Source organism: Pseudorca crassidens, chromosome 15 (assembly GCF_039906515.1).
Source record: "Pseudorca crassidens isolate mPseCra1 chromosome 15, mPseCra1.hap1, whole genome shotgun sequence".
Taxonomy (NCBI): Eukaryota; Metazoa; Chordata; class Mammalia; order Artiodactyla; family Delphinidae; genus Pseudorca; species Pseudorca crassidens.
Window position 1 is genome coordinate 45,517,774 of NC_090310.1, and position 19,525 is coordinate 45,537,298.

At 47.0% G+C, this 19,525-nt stretch overlaps 1 protein-coding gene across 3 annotated transcripts in view; it reads left to right on the top strand.

Moving 5' to 3' along the window:
* The window catches only part of LOC137207503 (kinesin-like protein KIF16B), a 278,846-nt gene extending 273,025 nt beyond the window's left edge, over positions 1-5,821 (top strand). For all 3 annotated transcript variants that reach the window (XM_067707442.1, XM_067707444.1, XM_067707443.1), the window contains one exon: positions 4,632-5,821. In XM_067707442.1, the coding sequence (XP_067563543.1) occupies positions 4,632-4,790 (159 nt within the window). In that variant the 3' untranslated portion in view covers positions 4,791-5,821. The remainder of the gene's footprint in view (positions 1-4,631) is intronic.
* The last annotated feature ends 13,704 nt before the right edge of the window (positions 5,822-19,525 follow it).

Below are 19,525 nucleotides of genomic sequence, written 5' to 3' on the forward strand. Positions count from 1 at the left end.
AGGTATTCAGCGTCAGTACTGAAGTATGCCTTAAAGATTAGCCACCTACACTTGATTTTCTGAAAGCATTGATAAGAAAAGACCTTATATTTTATTTTATTTTTTTTTTGCCGTACGCGGGCCTCTCACTGTTGTGGCCTCTCCCATTGCGGAGCACAGGCTCTGGATGCGCAGGCTCAGCGGCCATGGCTCACGGGCCCAGCCGCTCCGCGGCATGTGGGATCTTCCCGGACCGGGGCACGAACCCGTGTCCCCTGCATCGGCAGGCGGATGCTCAACCACTGTGCCACCAGGGAAGCCCAAAGACCTTATATTTTATACTGCTGGTCCAAGAGGCTAAAAGTAAAAAGCCTAGATAGGTGTCTAATATATCTGTTATTCTTAAACCTTTTTTGCCAACTTGGAAAACAACTCACGGGCCTCCGTCTCCAGCATAGTTGTGCTGTTTTCCTTCTCTCCCTTCATCTTCTCTCCCCCCGCCCCTCCCCCCCCATCCCCGGATCCCATCCCCGGATCCCATCCCATTCTCTCTCACCCTCTAACAGCCGGCCCCTTGCATGTCTTTGTGCTCCATTTCCTGGTCCCTTCCTTTCCCTCAATTGCTCACTCTGAGACATCTCCAGACCCCCTCTTGCCCTGCCACTTCCCAGTTTGCAATCTTCCTGAAAGAAGATTGGGTTTCCTCTGACTTTCGTCCTCCAAGTATCTGAGGCAGGGCTGGAATGTTGCCGAACCTTCTCAGCGGCCCTGACCCAGGGTATTTCTCAGAGCAGAGACTCAGGTGTGACCCCCCCACCACCAGGGTGGGAAAGGGTTGCCTGCCTTGTGTGGTCCCTAATGGCTACAGAGATTTAAATTTGCCTGCTTTTCTTTCTGATTTTAATGGAGAAGATGCTGAGTGAAAGAAACAAATTGGATATTGGATTTCACAGATCCTTCTCCTGCTTTGCCCTTCTGACCCTGATAAGCCATTGAAATTCCCGATGTCCTTGAGTTTTTGTAATACTCCCCTATAAAGTGAACTGCCCTGGGGAGGCAGCTCGGCTTCTGGACTTGTTTTCACACACCAGGGAGGGCGAGGGTGTCTATGGATCAACAGTAGAGGGAGAGCTTTGACAGGAAGCACTTTAATTTTCTCCCTTCAGCCGCAGGTGCTGTGGAAAACATTGGGGGCACAGGCAGCAAAAATTACTAATACAAATGTGTGTATTTAAGTATGTATTTTACATATATTTATAATGTATATTGACTGCGTGCAATAGCAGCCTTCTAGTACAGTGGCTGGTCTTGGACCGAGGCCTGAAGCCCTAAGGGGAAACTTCTTTATTGGAGGAATAGCAATAAACTAGACTCACCGGACACCATTATATGGAAGTAGATTTCATTACTGAAGAAGTGCAGACAAAAGAATCCAACTCATCACCCCTGCACACCCCTCCGTTCCAGGCAGTGGGGGGGCATGGGCACGCAGAATATTAGGCAGCAGTTGAAACGAACAGACCACAGCTCACCCAGCCAGGTGCACGAAATCTCTCAAACATCACGTTAAGCAGTGGAAACCAGATACAGAAGAGTGCACCCTGTGGGATCCCATCAATATGAAGTTCAAAACCTGGCAGAACTAATCGATGGTGCCAGAAGCCAAGATGGCAGTTACCCTGAAGGGAAAGAGTGTGCAGAGGGCTGCCTGGGCTCCAAAAATGTTGTGATATTTTTATTCCAATGCTGAGCACGCCAGCGTGTTCACTTTTTGAAAAGTCATTAGGCTGTACATTCATGATGGTTGCTGTTTTCTCTTTGTACACTTCAATTTTTAAAAAATTAACTCATCAAAATCAGTCATCAAGGTTGCTTGTAAGCACTTTTCCCCAGCTCGGCAGTGTGCCCGGGATGACGGGGAATTACAGAGAAGAGTGAGATGCTGTCTGTGACCTCAGGAACCTTCTGGAAATTTAGGTCCGTCTGGTGTCCCCGGCTCCACCCCTAGCCCTTTGGGTTTGTCATTCACCAGAAGGAATTTGCTCAGCCCACCTGTGTCCTGTGGCTCTGGACACAGACTCACCCCATACATTTTAGAGCATCCCGAGGTCACCGCAAAGATCACTTCCTAATCGCAGCATGTCTTTGACCAAGGGAGCAGTCTAGGTAAAGGGAGCCAAGGCTGCCCTGTTCTGCTGAGTGGAGATTTGTCTTGCAAGGAAAAAGCTCTTCCGTGATGCTTAAAATCAGTTGGATCAGATCCTTCTATCTGGTGGTTTCATCGAGGTGTACTGATGCGTTCATTTTGAGAAAAGCCATCACCTGCAGCTACTTCCCTGCTCTCTCTTTATGGTGCTGCCCGGGCAGGGAAGGGGGTCTCCAGTACGTTCTTTTTGCCTTTTTTTTCTAGTTTTTATTTTCACTTCTCTTTTCATTATCCCTTCAGGCTTTACTGGCCCTTCAAAGGGCCCCTGCTTCATGAACTAATGACGACAGATGTTGATACAACATCGGTTGCCGGATTTAAACACCTTCCATCCGGTTAGAATTCATCTGGAAGGCAAGCTTGTCTTGCGCTTTAGTCTGCACTTGAGCGCAGCCGTGGGGACACGGGCTGCACAGGAGCTGCTGAGATGACGATTGTGCTCCCGCTTCTCACCACGGAGGGGTGTAGCTCACACGCAGCAGTGAGCTCGCTCCCTGTCCTTGTGCCAGATCACCTCTCTCTCCATCTTGCACAGTTAGCTGCACACATGCATTTCATCGTGAGCGCTGGCTGGTCGGGTTTGGTCGATATTTCCTAGTAACTGTGTGTGCTGGACCTCGGGTCCTTCCAGGTCAATGTTCTCAGCTTTCCTCCCTCACAGAAAAGTCAAGGCAGGTTCCCTTTTGCTTCTCTGATGCAAATAAGTACTGGAGCGAGGTCTTCATCTTCTAGCAATTGGTTTTGGCACCTTCTTACCTCTACCTGATCTCTCTTTCAAGAGCCCTTCTTGAGCAATTACCATGAGACCAGGAAGTTAGGAATATTGAACAAAGGAAAAAGAGTCTGAGTTAAAAACCCTTGTTTTCAAGTCTTCTCTCTTGGTTACTAGCCTTGCTCCCCGGATAATGGGTGTTACAGTAATAAAATAATAATAAAAATAATAAAAAGAGCTAATTCTAGGCAGAGTATGACGATAACTTATGAAGAATATGAAGGTATTTTATCTTATGAAGATAAGGTAAAATTAGGTGACTTTGGAAACTTCTGGGTGTGGTACAAATGTTTGTCACCTTGCTTTGGTGAAGTTTCACAGGCATCTACGTGTGTCAGCACTCCTCAGTTGATGAGTACCTTTGAAGGATATGCAGTTATTGGGCATCAGTTATACATCCATAAAGCATAAAAAATTAGTAGTTTGAAGATTTTTAGAATCTGTAAATTGCTATACAAATGTTAATCATTAGTAATCCTTGTTACTGTTTTTAAGAAAGTAGCTAACATTTTCCTTAAGCAGAATGTCTTCTTTCACAGGTAAATTTGAGGTTGGCAGTTCGTTCAGGTAGCTGAATTCGACTTCCCCCAGGCCAAGGTTTCTCATCTGTGGCACTAGTGACATTTGGAACCAAATAATTCTCTGCACAGAGGCTGTACTGGGCATTGTAGGATGTTAGCTGCATCCCCGGCCTCCACCCGCTAGGTACACTGCCCCGCCTTGTGGCAATCAGAAATGTCTATGGGGCAGATACCCTGGCTTGGGGACCACTGTTCTAGGCCATGTTTCATAGACAAGTTTTTTTGTTACTCAGAGTCCCTAATTACTATGTTTAATTTGTGACAGGATTTATACTTTTTAAACCAACTGAGACAGTAATAAAGATTCAGGCCTAAAACTGCTCCCATCCGTATTTTCTGTTATAGAAAACGTTTGCCTGACCTGAAATATGTGAACTATTTCTGTGTCCTCTTTTCCTTTAACACATCCTGCTGGCACCCATGTCTGATTTCAGCCCCAGCATCTTGGGTCCTGGTCTCAGACGTGCTTTGCCTGTTTGATGCCAGAAGAGGCGGCCGATGCTGTGACAGACGTGTGCAGGGGGGAGGGGCGAACACGGGGTTCAGAGCAATTAATCTTAGCAACAGCTTCCTGTTACTGGTGATCATAGGATTTGTAAAGGGGTCTGCAAATATCAGTGCTTGCTACGGACCCTCTCGTCCCCAGTATTGCTTTTCCTTTGGTTTACGAGAAGGATCCAAAGCAGAAAAAGCCTGTGCCCTTTAAAAATCCTCGTTTAGCATCGTGCAGACCGCTAGCCTTTTTGTTCTCCTCCTAGTTGCCTTTTAATGAGTGATTTGGGGGGGGGGATGACTTTATTAACTAGCAACACTGTTGCTGGAACGCAGACCCCAAGCCCAGCCGCCACTGCCTAGCATTCCTCTGGGCGTTGTGTGCAGACAGGTCCAAGCCGTGTCCTAGGAGCCAGGAAGCGTCACCTGCACGCCGGGCACCATGGCTGCTCCCCAGGTGGGTCTGATGGGGCAAAGGCGGCGGCGGAGGGTCCCTGCGCTGTTTCTAATGACAGTGGCAGCTCCTCCACGCTCCACGGGACGTTCCTCCCCCCGCCCCACAGTGTCTTGACCGTGTTTTTGCCTCTTGTCTCTTCCCCAGAGGTACCTCAGGGACTTTTTCAGCGTGATGCTCCAGTCAGCGACGTCCCCACTGCACATCGACAAGGTGGGGCTGACACTGTCCAAACACACCGTCTGCGAGTTCTCGCCGTTCTTCAAGAAGGGCGTCTTCGACTACAGCAGCCACGGGACGGGGTAGGGCCGGTGATGGGGCCACGCCACGCAGTGCCTTCTCGTCCGAGCGGCCCCCCAGCCGGGGGCCTGGACCCCTCACCGCTTCCTCCTAGTGCCTGAGCGGAGCGTGGGGCTGGGGGGCCGGGCTGGCTGACGGTGACCTTGACGGCGGCTGTCCCTGCCCCTCGCGGGTGCATGTGGCCTTCTCCCTGTTGTGTGCAGAATCCGTCCCCATGGCTCCATCACCCTGGGCCCCCGGGGCCAACCAGCCTGGGGCTTCCCGAGGTGGGTGGCTGACCACACCTCCCTAATGACTTTCATCTGGTTTCCTCTTTCTCCAAAATACACTCTTATTTTTTTATATTCCTTCCATGTGGCTGGCTCCCAAGAAAAGCATTTTAAGTTATTTCATTGTATTTTGCTTTTTCCCCATTTGAGTCTGAACTTTTTATATAATCCCTAAGCACTGATGTTTACACAGAATTTCATATTCTGCAAAAGGGATTTTCGGTCCAGTCATGACTGGAGTCTTCCATGCTTGACGCATTGGATGTAGGTGACATCAACTTCTATAAATCCATTCAAATAGGATATTTGTTAAATCTTGAATATTCAAGAAGTTTTCCCCAAATGGCGGCCGTGCACTCTCAAGCTTTCTCCGCTAAGCACAAAACGAGCGCCTCGCTGAATGCATATTTTTAAACATTTTGTTCACGTTTTTGTTACTGAATCTACTGGATCTTTAGCTGAAAGACTAGAATTTACTGTAGTTTATTAACGATCCCTTAAATCACTCAGGACTTAATGTAGCATCACACATCTATGTACAGTAAAACTGCTTTGTTTTACTAAAGAGAAAAATGTGAGAAGAAAAAATATATATGTGGTATATATTGAAATGTATATAATTCTGCCTATAGATTTATATATGTACACACTCCTGTATGATAGTTATATCAAAATATGTAATCATTCACTCCAGATTTATTAAAGGTATTTGTTTTTTCAAGACTTAAATTGAGCTGCTATCAATATTAAATGAAGTTATGGAATCTACCCTGTAGCTCAGTTTGAGTTTGTGACATGATCGTTCTTACTGGTCTGTTTAAAAATTTATCTAACGTTCTTGGAAACATACATAATGTATAATTTAGCATTCCTGTAGTAGAAGATGCCCTTATAGCTATGAATGAAGTCACAAATGAATGGGTAAGAAGACATGCTTGCATTCAACCTTCGAGAATATGCCTTCACAACCGAGCTCTCCAGTCTGAAAAGTATATTTAAAGATGCAATTATCCCGATAAGGGGGAAAATTATTATTGTACTAATTAGATATCATAGTTTAGCGTGAAAAAAAATGACGGTTTTTTTTGTTTTTTTTTTTTAAATTGCTGCAGGAAGACTTGCTTTTGAGTGCAGTTGTGATTACAGGGAGAGGTTAGGGGTAATTACTACTAGAGAATTTAAACCTAGAGATTAAAGGATAAAAGCTGGGAGATAATTAACCATAGGTCATTTATCTAAAAGGAGTCAAAGCTCTGAAGATTGTCCCTTGTTTGCTGAGTAAACGAAATGGTTTTCTTCAACTGAGCAGATAATCTGTCTCCTGCTCTTTTGGACCCGTATCCGAGGCCAGGCTCCTGGCAGGTGTTTTCACTAGAATCACACAGGGCACAAGAACAACTTGGCAAGAATAAATATCTGTGTGTTTGTAGGAAGCGCAGGAATCGGAAGATTCTTTGATTCCAATCCTCATCTGAGGTACTTAGTATTGAGTTGGGGGTTCAAGTACTGGCCGGCTCTGGGTAAATCCGGCTGTAACACACGGGCATCATCTCACCTCTCTGAACCTCAGTCCCCATCTGAGAATCACACTGTTGCACAAGGGGACCTCTCGGTTCCGATCCAGCCCAGAGTGACAGGCAGAGGGACTGTCACCAGTGTGTGGATGCGAACTGAAAACTTCTGATCGGACTCAAACAGCACCTTAATCTGAGTAAAACTTGAGGGAGTGTTGGCAAGCCAATGAAAAATCTCCTCTAAACAAGGAATGGGATCCCTTTCTGGGATGAAGAGCAGACAGATGACAGAGGCAGGATGACAAAACCGAAGCTGCATTAATTTGGACGAATTCAAAGGAGTAAAAGAAAATTAGCAAGTATGTATCTTATAACTTTCAAGTGCATCAGATAACAAAGGAATGCCAAGCTGACCACTAAAGGCGGTTCAGAGTGAGGTACCACCAATTTATACATGCTTTTGTAGTCAGCTGGAGAAATCTAAGGAGCGTCAACAGAATTCTTTATTCAGGAAGCTTTAGCATGTCCTCCTGGGTCTTGCTTACACACTGAAATATGTGCACCAAACTTGTGTGGCTCACAAGTAGCAGTGTGCCCTTCAGCCTGGCTCCCACCCAGACCTTGCTGTTTCTGAACCAGAAAGATTCAAATTCAGCCCGATAATTAACCAAGGCATGTGAGTAGGGGGTAACCAAGTCACGCTGGCTCCTTAATGATGGACATCTAGAAGATTCCTGGCCCACAACGTAGAGATGCTCTGAAGATTCATGAACAGGGTATCCAGGCCCCAGGGTGCTTCTTTTTATATTTGTTTGCAGAAAGAGCTAGTTTTGCTCAATCTGGTCCCCAGCTACCCACTCAGAGCTCTGGGCAGACTCTTTCACGAGTCTGAGCAGAAGCAACCAGAAGCTTTCACGGCCTAGAGCATCCGTGAACTCAAAGTGTAGCTGCTGTGGGCATGCAGTCCCCAGCCTCAGAGCTGAGCCACATTGGTGTTCTGGGTTCAACTTTTACAGATGGGATTCCGCCCCCCCCCCGAATATATCCCCCAGCATGTAGTCCCACGCCTGCCCCACTGTTTCCTCCAGCTTGTTCTTGGAGACGGAGAGCAGTGTGGCATCGTAATGTGGCTGGTTTTTACTCATTCTGCACCCACCACAGGCAAGCCGCATCCCCTCAGAGAAAACGCAGGTAACGATTCAAGCCTGATGCAAGAGAGAATATTCAGTGACCTCTTGCTTCCAAAGGGTTGTGTTGGAAAGAGGTTTTTACATTCACTGTCTTTTACAAATGCTTAGAATGGTGCCTGGAGGTTTCATGAGGCCGGAGTTGAACGTTTCTGCCCCAGGAGACCCTGTCCTCCCATATCCTACATACTGCAGCAGTGGTTCAGTTTGGACTTTGTTCCTGGAAAGGAGTAAGGAAATTTAGGTAAAATAACTCCATGGCAAAATCAAATGTTATTTACGTAATCATGATAGGTCATTCATGTCTTGGAAAAACTAATTAAAGAAAGACCATCTAAGGTGAATCATTCTTGACAAATGGAGCCTGTATAGCCCTCCTTTGATGACAGGACTCTTTCCACAGTCAAGAGGAGGACCTGACTGTTGACCTTTACCTTTGGTTTCGAGTGCTTTTTCTGATGCTAATATAGTAGGTAGAAAATGATTCTGTGATGCTCACATGTAAAATTTTGCATATACAGAGTTATTTCCAAGTTGAAACAAATCTACCAGTTCCTTGCTGTAAATTTCTACAGCATCATATTTCAAATTGATCCCATGATAGTGCCTGGGAGTTAGCAGGGTCTTGTTGGAATTGGCCAGGCTGATATCTTCAGAAGCCTTCTTTATTTGGGAATCCAGTAGAACCAGTTACATGTGAAGTGGTGGGAGGGACAGAAAGGCAGTTGACTGACCTGAAGGGGTTCAGCGTTGTGACTTCACCCTTGTTCCCTGCAAATGGCATTCGCACACGCTTTTCACTGTGGAATTACAGACAACTAGAACTCTGGCACCTAAGCTACCCCGTGCCTTTCTAGGAGTGTCTCCCTTCTGTGTATCTCTTGCTGAATGACTAAATTCAAAACGTCCTTTCTTTAACTATACTCATTTGGTACCCCTGTATTTGAAAATCATGAGGCTTTTTTCCTAAGGGTTATCTCTCCCAAAACTGACTCTTCTGTGGGAATTTGAGATTCATCAGTTTGGTTTTGCTCCTTCTCCGTTGCTGGAAAGGCAGACTCTTCCCCATTCAGAGAGAGACAAGTGGATGTGTTTGCAAAAGAGATGCACAAGGCATCTCTCTTTAAGCGTTGAAGATGGGAAGGTGCACTGGTACAAAATTTGAAACGCGTGGAGGAAGATGCGTCAGTAGAAAGCCCCATGTTGGGTTAGCATCACAAAAAAGTCAGGTCACCAGAAAGAGAAACCGTTCTCCAGAATTTAAATCTGGAAAAAAAAAAAAATGAAAAATATTGTTAAATAGCCTCACTGCTCGAAAGCAGAGTTACTTTCCTCCAAGTGTCAGGAATCCTTACGCACAGTTAATATTTGCGGAAGTTGCTGTATCTTTCCAGTAGCCCTTCAAGTTGTGCCTGAGAGCTGCTCACTAAAGAACAGCCCGAGGGTGGCTCCTTCTTCATTTCTTTGCCAGGCAGGAAGGAGGGAAGGAGGGACCTGCTTTTTCAAAGCATCATGGACCATCTTCAGAGAAAAGAATCACAGTGAATAAGAATACCAATTTGTGGTGATTAAGAACTTTTTGAATATTTGCACTTTGGTTGATGCCAAACTCTCTTAGCTTTTCTCCTCCGAATGAGAAGCCATGGACAAGGAGGGGGTGACTTGCTGTCATATATGATGTTTTTCTCCTGTGGTGTTTTGAGCCTTGATTTCAATGAATGTAATAAGAAAAGTCAGTTCACAGAGGGTGCAGGCCTTCTCTTGCGGAGTAATATTAGGATACTGGTTATTTATTCTCTGTAAGTGGATGGAGAAGGTCAAGTTTACAGTCATAAGGGATTTCCCATGCCTTCAGTTACAGGGGCAGCTGCCACGCTCCCCTCACGGTCTGGAGCAGAGGGCTTCTCTGAAGAGGCCGTGGTCCCTGGGCTCGCTCTTGTGGGATGTGCTGCCGTGTGTGCCACTGATCAGAAAACCAGTTCCACAGGCCACTGTCTGTCCCCACCTCGTTAGCACACAGGGTGAGCCATCCCTGGGCGCCAGCCCCTCTGCTGCTCTGTGCCCTTTGGGGGCCGGGAGGTGGGGGACAGGCAGGAGGGAGGTGAGCCTGGGACAGTCCATAAGGTATGGATAGCACTTGCCCTACTTGAAGCCACTGGTATAAACTCATGTCATGGCCACCTCTCCATTCTCTTCCTGCAGTGGGAGGATGGAGGGAGGGTCAGCCCGAACTCTGGCGCTTCTCGTGACCCCACTGGCCACATGCTGTGTCGAGGACCTGGCTGAGAGAGAGGCACAGAGCATGCTCAAAGCTGGCTGTGCCCCCCTCATTCCTGGTCCTCAGGGGCCTGGCCTGCCCATCAGTGCCCCACGCTCCACCGGCTAGTTGTTAGCACAAATTCTTCTGCTTCACCTCCTCTGTTCCCGCCAGGTCCCCTGCACAGGGGCGAGCCGCATGGCCAAGGGCCTGCCCTCAGGGGCTGTCATGCCACCCAGAGCCAGACCAATAGTTGCAGTTACGTGACCGCAAATTGAGATAAATGTTACAAAGGCAGAGCAGGAGATGCCAGGGGAGGATGTACTAGAGAAACAGTCTTACCTGGGGGGCTCCAAGGTTTCCCTGAGCAGGTGATGTGTGAGCGGAGAGGTGGCCCCAGAGGGAGGAAGGAGCTGCAGCGTGAAGGGAATATGTCAGAGGGAGACAGCCGTCGGGTTTGGGGCACCTGAGGGCTGCGGGCCAGGATTCTGCAAATGGGATCGTGCTTCTCATCAGCTTCCACTGTTTTCGGAAGGATATTCCTAGGGGAGGAAGATAAGAGCACGTGGCAACTAGGACAGCCTTCAAAGCCGCGTGTAAGAGGGAGAAACAAACTTCCTGATGAAGTGTTAACAACCAAGGGGCACGATCTGGGCCCAGGGGTCCTCTCCTGTCCTGTGCCATCGAGAGGCTGGCTGTCCTGTGAATGGAACTTTGACCTCTGGCGTGTTTGGGGCTCTGAGATTTCAGAGGCCCGAGGCCCTTGCCGTTGAGACGCGTGATCTCCCCAGACCGTCGGAAGTCCAGCTGGGCTTGGAGCCGGAGGTGAGCGCTCGCTAACTGGTACACTGAGTTCTTGCTCCAGTTGAAGCCTGGACCTAACACTCATCGGCTACCAGTTGATTCTGGGAGAACAATCTAGAAACCTTCCCCCCCAAACTCCCACACAGCCCATCCCTGGGTTGCTGTCTCTGCCACTTGCTGGGAGCTGATCTCCATGGCCTCTGCCCTCCAGGAGCTCACCTGCAAAGGTAAAATTTGTTCCAAACCTCTATTGGAGGTCAAGAGACTGGACACTCGTCTCTCGAAGCAGCCACAGCCGTGTACCTGCTCAGTGCAATACTCATCACGTGGGAAATGACACCACAAGTATCTCCTGCCTCATCCGGACTTAGCTACAGGCTAGTTTTCTTGAAATGGAAAGAAGTATTCAAAGACTGTTTTAAAAAGGCAAGGAGCCAAAACATTCTAGGACACCCATTCCTGGGCCAAAAAGAGTTGGTTTTTCTCTGTTCTTATGGGACCAAGAAAATTACTTTGGGAGTATTCCCTCTAATTCCATGATCCTGTAAGGCAGAGCTACAGTCTGGGTAGACCCTGCAAGTGTAGATGAGGATGTTTCTAGAGCATCTGGCAAGGAAGTTTATATGCTGTTGCGTAAACCCAGTGGTTTCTTGTGGTCTTTTTGGAGCTGGCAATAGTGCCCTTACTAATCTGTGTTGGAATCTCCTCTATTCCCCGTGGACCCTCCATTCAAGGTGGGCAGCTTCATCCCTTCTGCCCCAGTGATCTGAAATGCTACTCACTTGAGAAGTTACATCTCTGTGTTTATCCCCTTGAGAGGCGAGATCAACCATAACATTCCCAGTACCTGGCCATGACATTGACTTTCATAGACCTGAAGTGCCTGTTTTCCTGGCCGTTCTGAACTTCAGGACTTGGGAATAGCTATTTCCTAAAGAGATTTAACATCCCATGAGCAAAGACGTGGGAGGTGGAGTCTTGGTTTTGTTTTTCCCAGTGTGTGATAGGCCTAATGACTACTTTTCTAAGGCAGAGGCTGTATCTGCTAAGCCAGGGAAATCTAAGAGCTGTCTTCCCACTGGAGCTTTTCTGCTCACCTGTGCCAGGAGGTCCAAGAGGGAGATCAAAGGGAAGTGGGTGACGTTGGAGAGCAGGGGAGTCATGTAGGAAAGGAGTTCTGAAAAAGCCCTGGCTCGGGACTCCAGGATCACAAGAAGTAACTTGTGATTGGCCCAAAAGCCTTCTGGCTCTGGGGCTCAAACTTATTTCAGTGCCATGATAAGATCCTCAAGCAATGAAATGAACATTTAATACTTGCTTGCATTCCTATCTCAGCCTTCCAGCCAGCCCACACTGGTGGGCTGGCGGTTGTCTTCCTCTCAAAATGAAGGCTGTCCAGGAAGCTCAAAGAATTTAATGTGTTTTCGTTGAATTCCTTGGTATCAGTGACAGACAATCAGCTTATCAGTGTGGGGTTTGACAAGTGGTGGAGAACACATCTGGTCACACAAGGAAAGCGTCCTCTTGCGAAGGTGCCGGAAGTGTGAGTTGTAACAGTCTCTGCCATTTGAGAAATAGGCTGTCACAAGCTTATCAGTGGAGACAAGCCCAAACCATCCCTACAAATGCAAGGGAACTCAATTAAACGGGAGGACGTCTGAATAGATAAAACATATTTTAAGCAATCTCTGTAACTAGCCATCATCCACTTTGCAAAGAGGAAACGGCCAAATACAGGTAATTCAGAAAATGTGTTCAGGCACTTAGGTTCGTCTTTCTCTTCCACCATCCCTTTATAACGAAAGACCCTAGTTCAGAATCTCCCAATTTACCTTGTGTCCTGTATCCTTTTCTGGGAGCAGGAAGTCCCCCAAGGACTAAAGGGCCTGATGCGCCATCTTTGCATCTGCTGTCCTAAGGGAAGTTCAAAGGCGGGGACAGACTTACTTTGAAGATGCTTAGGCTTAAGCCTCTTACATGTACAGTCTCCTTCCAAGGGGCCCGGGTTCTCCTGGGAGGAAGAAGCAGCCCAGCCTTTCATGGGATGGGGGTGGGGCAGGTGGTCTCTGTCCCCGCTTAGGCATCACCCCTCATACCTGGTGGTCCTACAGGCACTGTCGCCCACAGCAGCTGTAGGGAGGTGGGAGCAGGGAGGAGAAGGACCCAGCTGAGCTGGACCAGCACTGCCAAGGCCAAGGCCCTGGGGGGCTGGTGTAGGGAGATCAAAGAGCTGGTGCTTTAGGCAAGAAGCACTGCCCGCCAGGGGTGGTGTTTCCAGTAACAAGTTGTGACACTAAGGAAAGCCCGTCTTTGTAGTCTCTCTAAAGATGATGTTATATCATTGTTTGATACAGAAGTGATCCAAGAAAATGCGGCAGAAAGAAAAGGGGAGGGGAGGAACAAGTGTAGAACTGAGGCAAGCAGTTACATTAATAATGAATGTTTACTATAATTACTATAAGATTCCATTTCTGTGACATCTCAGAAAGGCAAAATTACAGAGAAAGCAAGCAGACGTGAGGTTGCCAGGGGCTCAGGTGAGATGGGGGTGAGGTCGGCCACAGAGGGGCAGCTGGGGGGATGTTTTGGGTTGAGGGGACGATTGTGGGCGTGGTCTCACAATTGTATGTGTTTGTCAAAACTCGTAAAGCTGCACAAGGTAAAGAGTGAATTCTACCACATAGAAGTGATGCCTTATACATATTCAGTAATTCAGTCCGGGAAGTGTGCTGGCTCTATTGCATACCATGTCTGTTTCTGCTTCCTTTGTATCAGAGACAGCTAACAAGGTCCTGTGGGAGAAAAACAAAAATGCAACTGCAACCTCCAAGTCCAGTTGGTGAGTTCAGGGCCAGGGTCTGATGGGGATGGGGATGTGGTGTGGTTTGTCTGTAAGTCTGTCTCCCCCCACTAGCCCATTGGCATGCAGACGGCAGGGACCGTTCCATGGCGTGTCCAGCATACAGCAGGTGCTCAATAGAAGTGGAATCAGTGATGGGGATGCTGGCTCACCACCCACACCAGCTCCAGAGTGCCCTGCCTTCCCCACACCTCCCTCCTTCCTCTCCCTCCCCAGCCCCAGCCCCTACGAGTGTCTAAAATGTTTCCACTGTCTCGTGGCTAAAAGACCATCGGTCGAGATGAGGTCAGTGTGATTCTTAGAGGAAAAGGAGTCCAGATGGCTTTCTTCCCAGCCTCACAATTCTGCAGGAAGACTCCCCGAGGCCGATATCAGAGTTCACCTGGAAACAGGAGAAGGAATTCACCAGGAAAGTGACAGAGGGGCTCCCCAGGGGCATCACGGGGTGCAGGAGTGGCCGATGAGGATGACCCTGGTGTGTTAGGGGCCAGCAGGGGCCTGCCTGCCGTGGCTACGTGGGGAGGGGCTGAATGCTGAGGCCTCTGGGGCCAAGTTAGACAAGCCCCCCATGAGGGGTCAGACTTCATGCCCAACTCCATGGGAAAACAGGACACTGAAAAGCTGTCGGCAGCTTCATGTCTCTGACTCCCTCCTACGTGCTGAGTTTAGGGGGGACAATACTACGTTCTCAGTTCACTGCTGGTTCCCTCGGTCAGTGTCTGGCGTGTTCAATGGGATTAAATTGAATCAGTGTGTGTTTGGGGGCTGGGGGCTGGGGTAGTGATGACGAACTTTCTAAAAAGATCCCTCAGGCTACTTCTGGAAACGGACGGGGTTGGGGGGTGTGCGACATGGAAGAAGCGAGAAAAGTAGGGGGACGGTGGGGGACAGGAACCTTAGCTGGGCAGCCTCTGTGGGGATGGAAAGAGAGAGTGGGCATCCCCAGAGGGGGACCAACAAGATTTGGTGGACGGGCATCAGATGTGATTCCCAAATAAAGCTGGTGAGAAAGACCACTCCCTTCTAAAACTGTTCTGGCCTAAATCTCTGGGCCTCCTGTATTTGGGAGGAAAGGAAAAGCCAAGTTCGCAGCTGATCGGCCTTTGCTCCAGCATTAACAGACTGCAGGTGCTACCCCGAACCCCACGGGTGGAGAGCTGCTTCCAGGCTCCAAGAGGCACTGTTATTTCTTGTTCTAGGAAAAGGCCCGAGCGGAGAGCAAAGGGGAGGTTTATAACCAGAGGCCCTCAGACATCCCAGATGCGACAGATGCCCGCGTGTGTCTGTGGGACACGGAAGAAGGGAGACAGTTGGGTTTCCAGGAAGTCTGGAGATGGCAAACGGCAGCCAGATGGCCCCAACCTGGGGGACCATCGTGGCACACTGGAACGTGAAATCAGGTTTCGGAAGGAGAGGAGGGCGTGGTTTGGCAGAGGCCTGGGGGAGGGAGTCTCAGCCAGAGGTTTGCGTGGGATCTCGGGCACGGTTGGCCTAGTTTCACAAAGAACGCAGCAGGTGTGGGGTGAGGGCGGATACGCACTGGGGGCCTTAGTGCAAAGTCTTCCCACGGCCCCAGTTCATCCCGCACGTGTGACCCACTATCAAACAGGACGTGAGTCCATGGGTCCTTCCTCCTCTTTCCCTTCGGCCCTCAGCAGGCTCAGGTCTGGCCCAGCCCCTGAAGCCTGCTTCCTCACACTTCTTCTCCCCTTTCTCCTCTTTCCCTCCACTGCTCCATCCAGGGGCAGAATTTACAGCCCAGACCCACGGAGTCCCTGCTACAGGAGCAAGCTGAGGCTTCCTGGCCGTCGGGGTTGTTTCAGTGAACTCTGCTCATCTCACAGAGAGGATGCCCATGCACTCGTGGGCTGTCTGAGCGGGTCTGAGGTCCACAGGGCACCGTTAATGAAGGGAGGACCCCTACAGGCATGGCCAGAAGCTGCTGTCCAGAGATGGAATTTCCTCTCTCTCTTTCCTCACTCCGAAATCTGAGCTCTACTTCTAAGGCCTTCCTTCCAAAGGTTTCAGTCAGGTCCACCCAGATTATCCAAGACAACCTCCCTTACTTAAACTCAGCTGATTAGGGGTTTTCATTACATCCGCAAAATACTTTCAGAGCAACACCTGGGTGAGCATTTGATTGAATAATTGGGGACTGTAGCCTCAGCATCACAACACCATCAAAGAGGCCTGACTCTCAGTTTAGAGCTTCCAGGCTCATCCAGCCACAGTTCCATCTGCTCCAAACCTGGAAACGTGCTCAGAGGCCCGACTTCTCTGCAGGCCATCGCATGACGTTCTGAGGTGCCCGGGGCTGGGCTCTGATGCCGCGGCGGGGAAGCTGCTGGTTTCCAGGTACAACTTTATAAGTGTGGATGGAAACAGTAGTGGTGTCATTCCACGGATTCAGGAACAAGCTTAAATTGGTTCTCCACTGGATAATGAGAAACCTTGGTTCCCCACTGGATGACGAGAAACCTTGGTTTGCTGTGATAACATTTTTTTTTTTTTTTTTTTTTTTTTTTTGCGGTACGCGGGCCTCTCACTGCTGTGGCCTCTCCTGTTGCGGAGCACAGGCTCCGGACGCGCAGGCTCAGCGGCCATGGCTCACGGGCCCAGCCGCTCCGCGGCATGTGGGATCCTCCCGGGCCGGGGCACGAACCCGTGTCCTCTGCATCGGCAGGCGGACTCTCAACCACCGTGCCACCAGGGAAGCCCTGTGATAACATTTCTGAGATGCCCTAAGCTTGCTATTTCTTTTCCAAGATCCAGTCTGAACTATAAAAGTACCCAACAAGAGTGGTGGGAAATTTTGACTCCAGAAACGCAGCCCAGGGTGTGCCCCATCACCTGGCATATTCCTCTGAACAGGCCTCCAAAACTAGCATCTTAGATACTCCACAGGGTGGATGGTCAGCCAGGAACTTGCCCCGAGGATGTGCCTGAAGAGATGGGATGCCCAGGAGAATCTAGGCTAGCTGGGTCTGAACATGGCAGGGATGCTAGTATGAAAGGATGCAAATGGTGTTTGCATCAGAAACACCATAGAACAAAAACTGGAAAAAAAGTTTGCGGCCTATGTGACAATGAATAATATAAGAGCTTATATTATTAATAATATAAATAAGAGTAAAGAACTCTTTCAAATTAATAAAAGGGGCACACAATCTATTTTTTAATGGCTTTTTAAAACTCTTTGATTTTACAATGGCAAAGGATATTAACACAATTTAAAACCAATAAACGAAGTTTGTGACCCATGAACATACCAACGGATGTTCAACTTTACTGGAAATTAAAAATTAAAATTATGTCATCACTGCAGTATCATGAGAGACACTTCAGACTGACGAAAGTTTCAAGAGGTTTCTGAAAACATGAAGGAACAGATACTTCAGCTGTATGAATGATCCCAGCCAATACCTCAAGAAGTAGGAGAGCCGCCCCTCTGAGCCCAGCCAGCCCACACAATGCTGAGACGGAGTAAATTGTTGCTGTTACAAGGTATTACGTTTTAGGATAGTGATAGACACCTGACATATGTGTTCAGAATTCTACAAAAATAGACAAATGCACAAAAATGTACAAGAGCACTTACTGCAGTCTTGTAACAACAAAAATACTGGGACAAAACTAAAAAGATGCCTATAAACAGCTTAATAAATTAACATGCCTCAAGTACAGTAAAATGCGATGCATTTCCATTAAAAATTAGAATGCAGTCTGTATTTATTGACATAGAAATATAAATGTGATCCATTAAGTGGAAAAAGCAGGTTACAGGAAAGTGTTAATAGTCCATGGATGGAGCATGCAGCCTCCAGAGCCAGCCTGAGTTTGAATAGTAGTCCTCACCATCCACCTGCTGTGTGACCTTGGGAAAGGCACTGTACCTTTCTGAGCTCTCAGGTTTCTCATCCGGAAAATGGAGATTCATCATAGCACCTGCCTGAGATGTATAAGAATTAAGCGAAGGTAATTAAGTAGACAGCTTATGAATGGTGTGTGTACGTTTAACTCATAGTAGGAGCTATTAACGGTAGCTAATATTATGATCATAATCCATTATTAAAATATATAATTATTAGTATAATATTAACATTAGTTTGTTATATAGTAGTCATCCTATCATATTAGTATTAATAAATAACAATACAAGAAACTATATTGTTACAAAAGTCTATACATTTATATGTAAATAGACTATATATTATATATACACACACACACACAACGGTAGAATTAGCAGAGAATTATTTTCTTCCTTACCCTTTTTTCTATTTTCAGAATTTTTATGGTAAGCTATATATTTCATTTTTTATAGCCATTTCTAAATTTAAAAAAGCAAAGCAAGAATGCATTCTGGTTTTTTCACTTCTTGATAATTTATTTTGGCTATGTTCATGAAGTTTCCCTAGACTGTGTGTGTGAGTGTGTGTGTGTGTGTGTGTGTGTGTTTTCCTCACATAAAATGCTGTTCCAAAGAAAGGGACCCCCCCTAACTGATAATAAGCTCCAGTATTGTTGATTTAAACACACTGCTCATAAAGCATTGAGTGGATCTGTCCTTTCGACTAGAATCCATTTTAGAATATTTCATCTCCCCTAAGTCTGGTGATAAGTTGCTCATGGAAATGGGACATACCATTTTTAAAAATCATTGCCATTTGTGACGCCTAAAATGTAAAAAACAAGTAGACCGAATCCATTTTTACCTTAATAAAGTAGTTCTACTTCATTACATATTAAGACATTTATAATATTAGCGCTAAAATATCCCTAAAATTTGAGATCTTTCTGGACAAGCATGAGGATTCGTTTTCAGCATTACAACAGGGATCCTTGAAGTCAGCTAATTTTCCCCAAGTTAATACATGAGATAACCCTGAAGTGCTAGAGATAAATTGATAAGGAAGGTCTAAGTGTGTAGAGGACTCATACCACGGACCATCTAAGAGAGGGGCACTGTCTAAAGCCTACCAGACAAGTGATTGTCTGTGAATAGATACACACCATAGGGCCCTTTTTTTGGAAATTTACAAGGCATTTTCTTATTTCAAGGTTTCCTTTAGTTGCTTCAGTAAAGAAACATTTTTACCACCAATTTTCCCCAAATCATTTGATCATGAAATCTTTTTATTTGGCAATTTGCTTGGGAAAGGAAGGGAGGTGATTGTTGATAGAAATAAGACCTATTGTTATTTTACAGAACACATTCTTCTGGATGGACCAAGGATGGAGGGAAGGAGGAGAGAGAGGGAGGAATAAAAGAAGGAAGGAAGGTAGGAAATGACACCAGAAAGAAAATGAATAAGTGTATAATTTCTAATTTATGATTCCAAACCCAAGAACTCCCTGAAATCAAAGACTTTGTTTCTTTTTCTTGTTTTTGTTTCTCCCAAGATTGATGCGTCTCATTAGGCAGCAAAACTTGACTAGAAGTGACATGAGGCTATGGTATTTATAATTTTCATTGATCCCTCTTAGTGAGAATATTCCTATGTTTTGCTGCAGAAGTATTCCTGTTAGTTAAGATGATGATGGAGTTTGACCTTAGACTGATGGGGTGTCATATAATCTAGTGTCACTGCATTATGTTACCTTTTCCGAATCTGAAACACTGAATTTAGCGAATTCTGAATTGGAAGAGATTTTGGGAAGGGATGGTGGGTCTGCTTTGCATCCATGTTTTCTAGAGCCGTCCACACCAGGTACATTTACTTCCTTGCCTATGAAGTGGGGAGAGGCCCTCCCAGGTTTGTTTTGGTGGTTAAATATGATAACACATGCTGGAAATCCAACACACTTCTGGACACAAGTGTGTGTTTCGAAATGTCTTCTGCTGGCCTC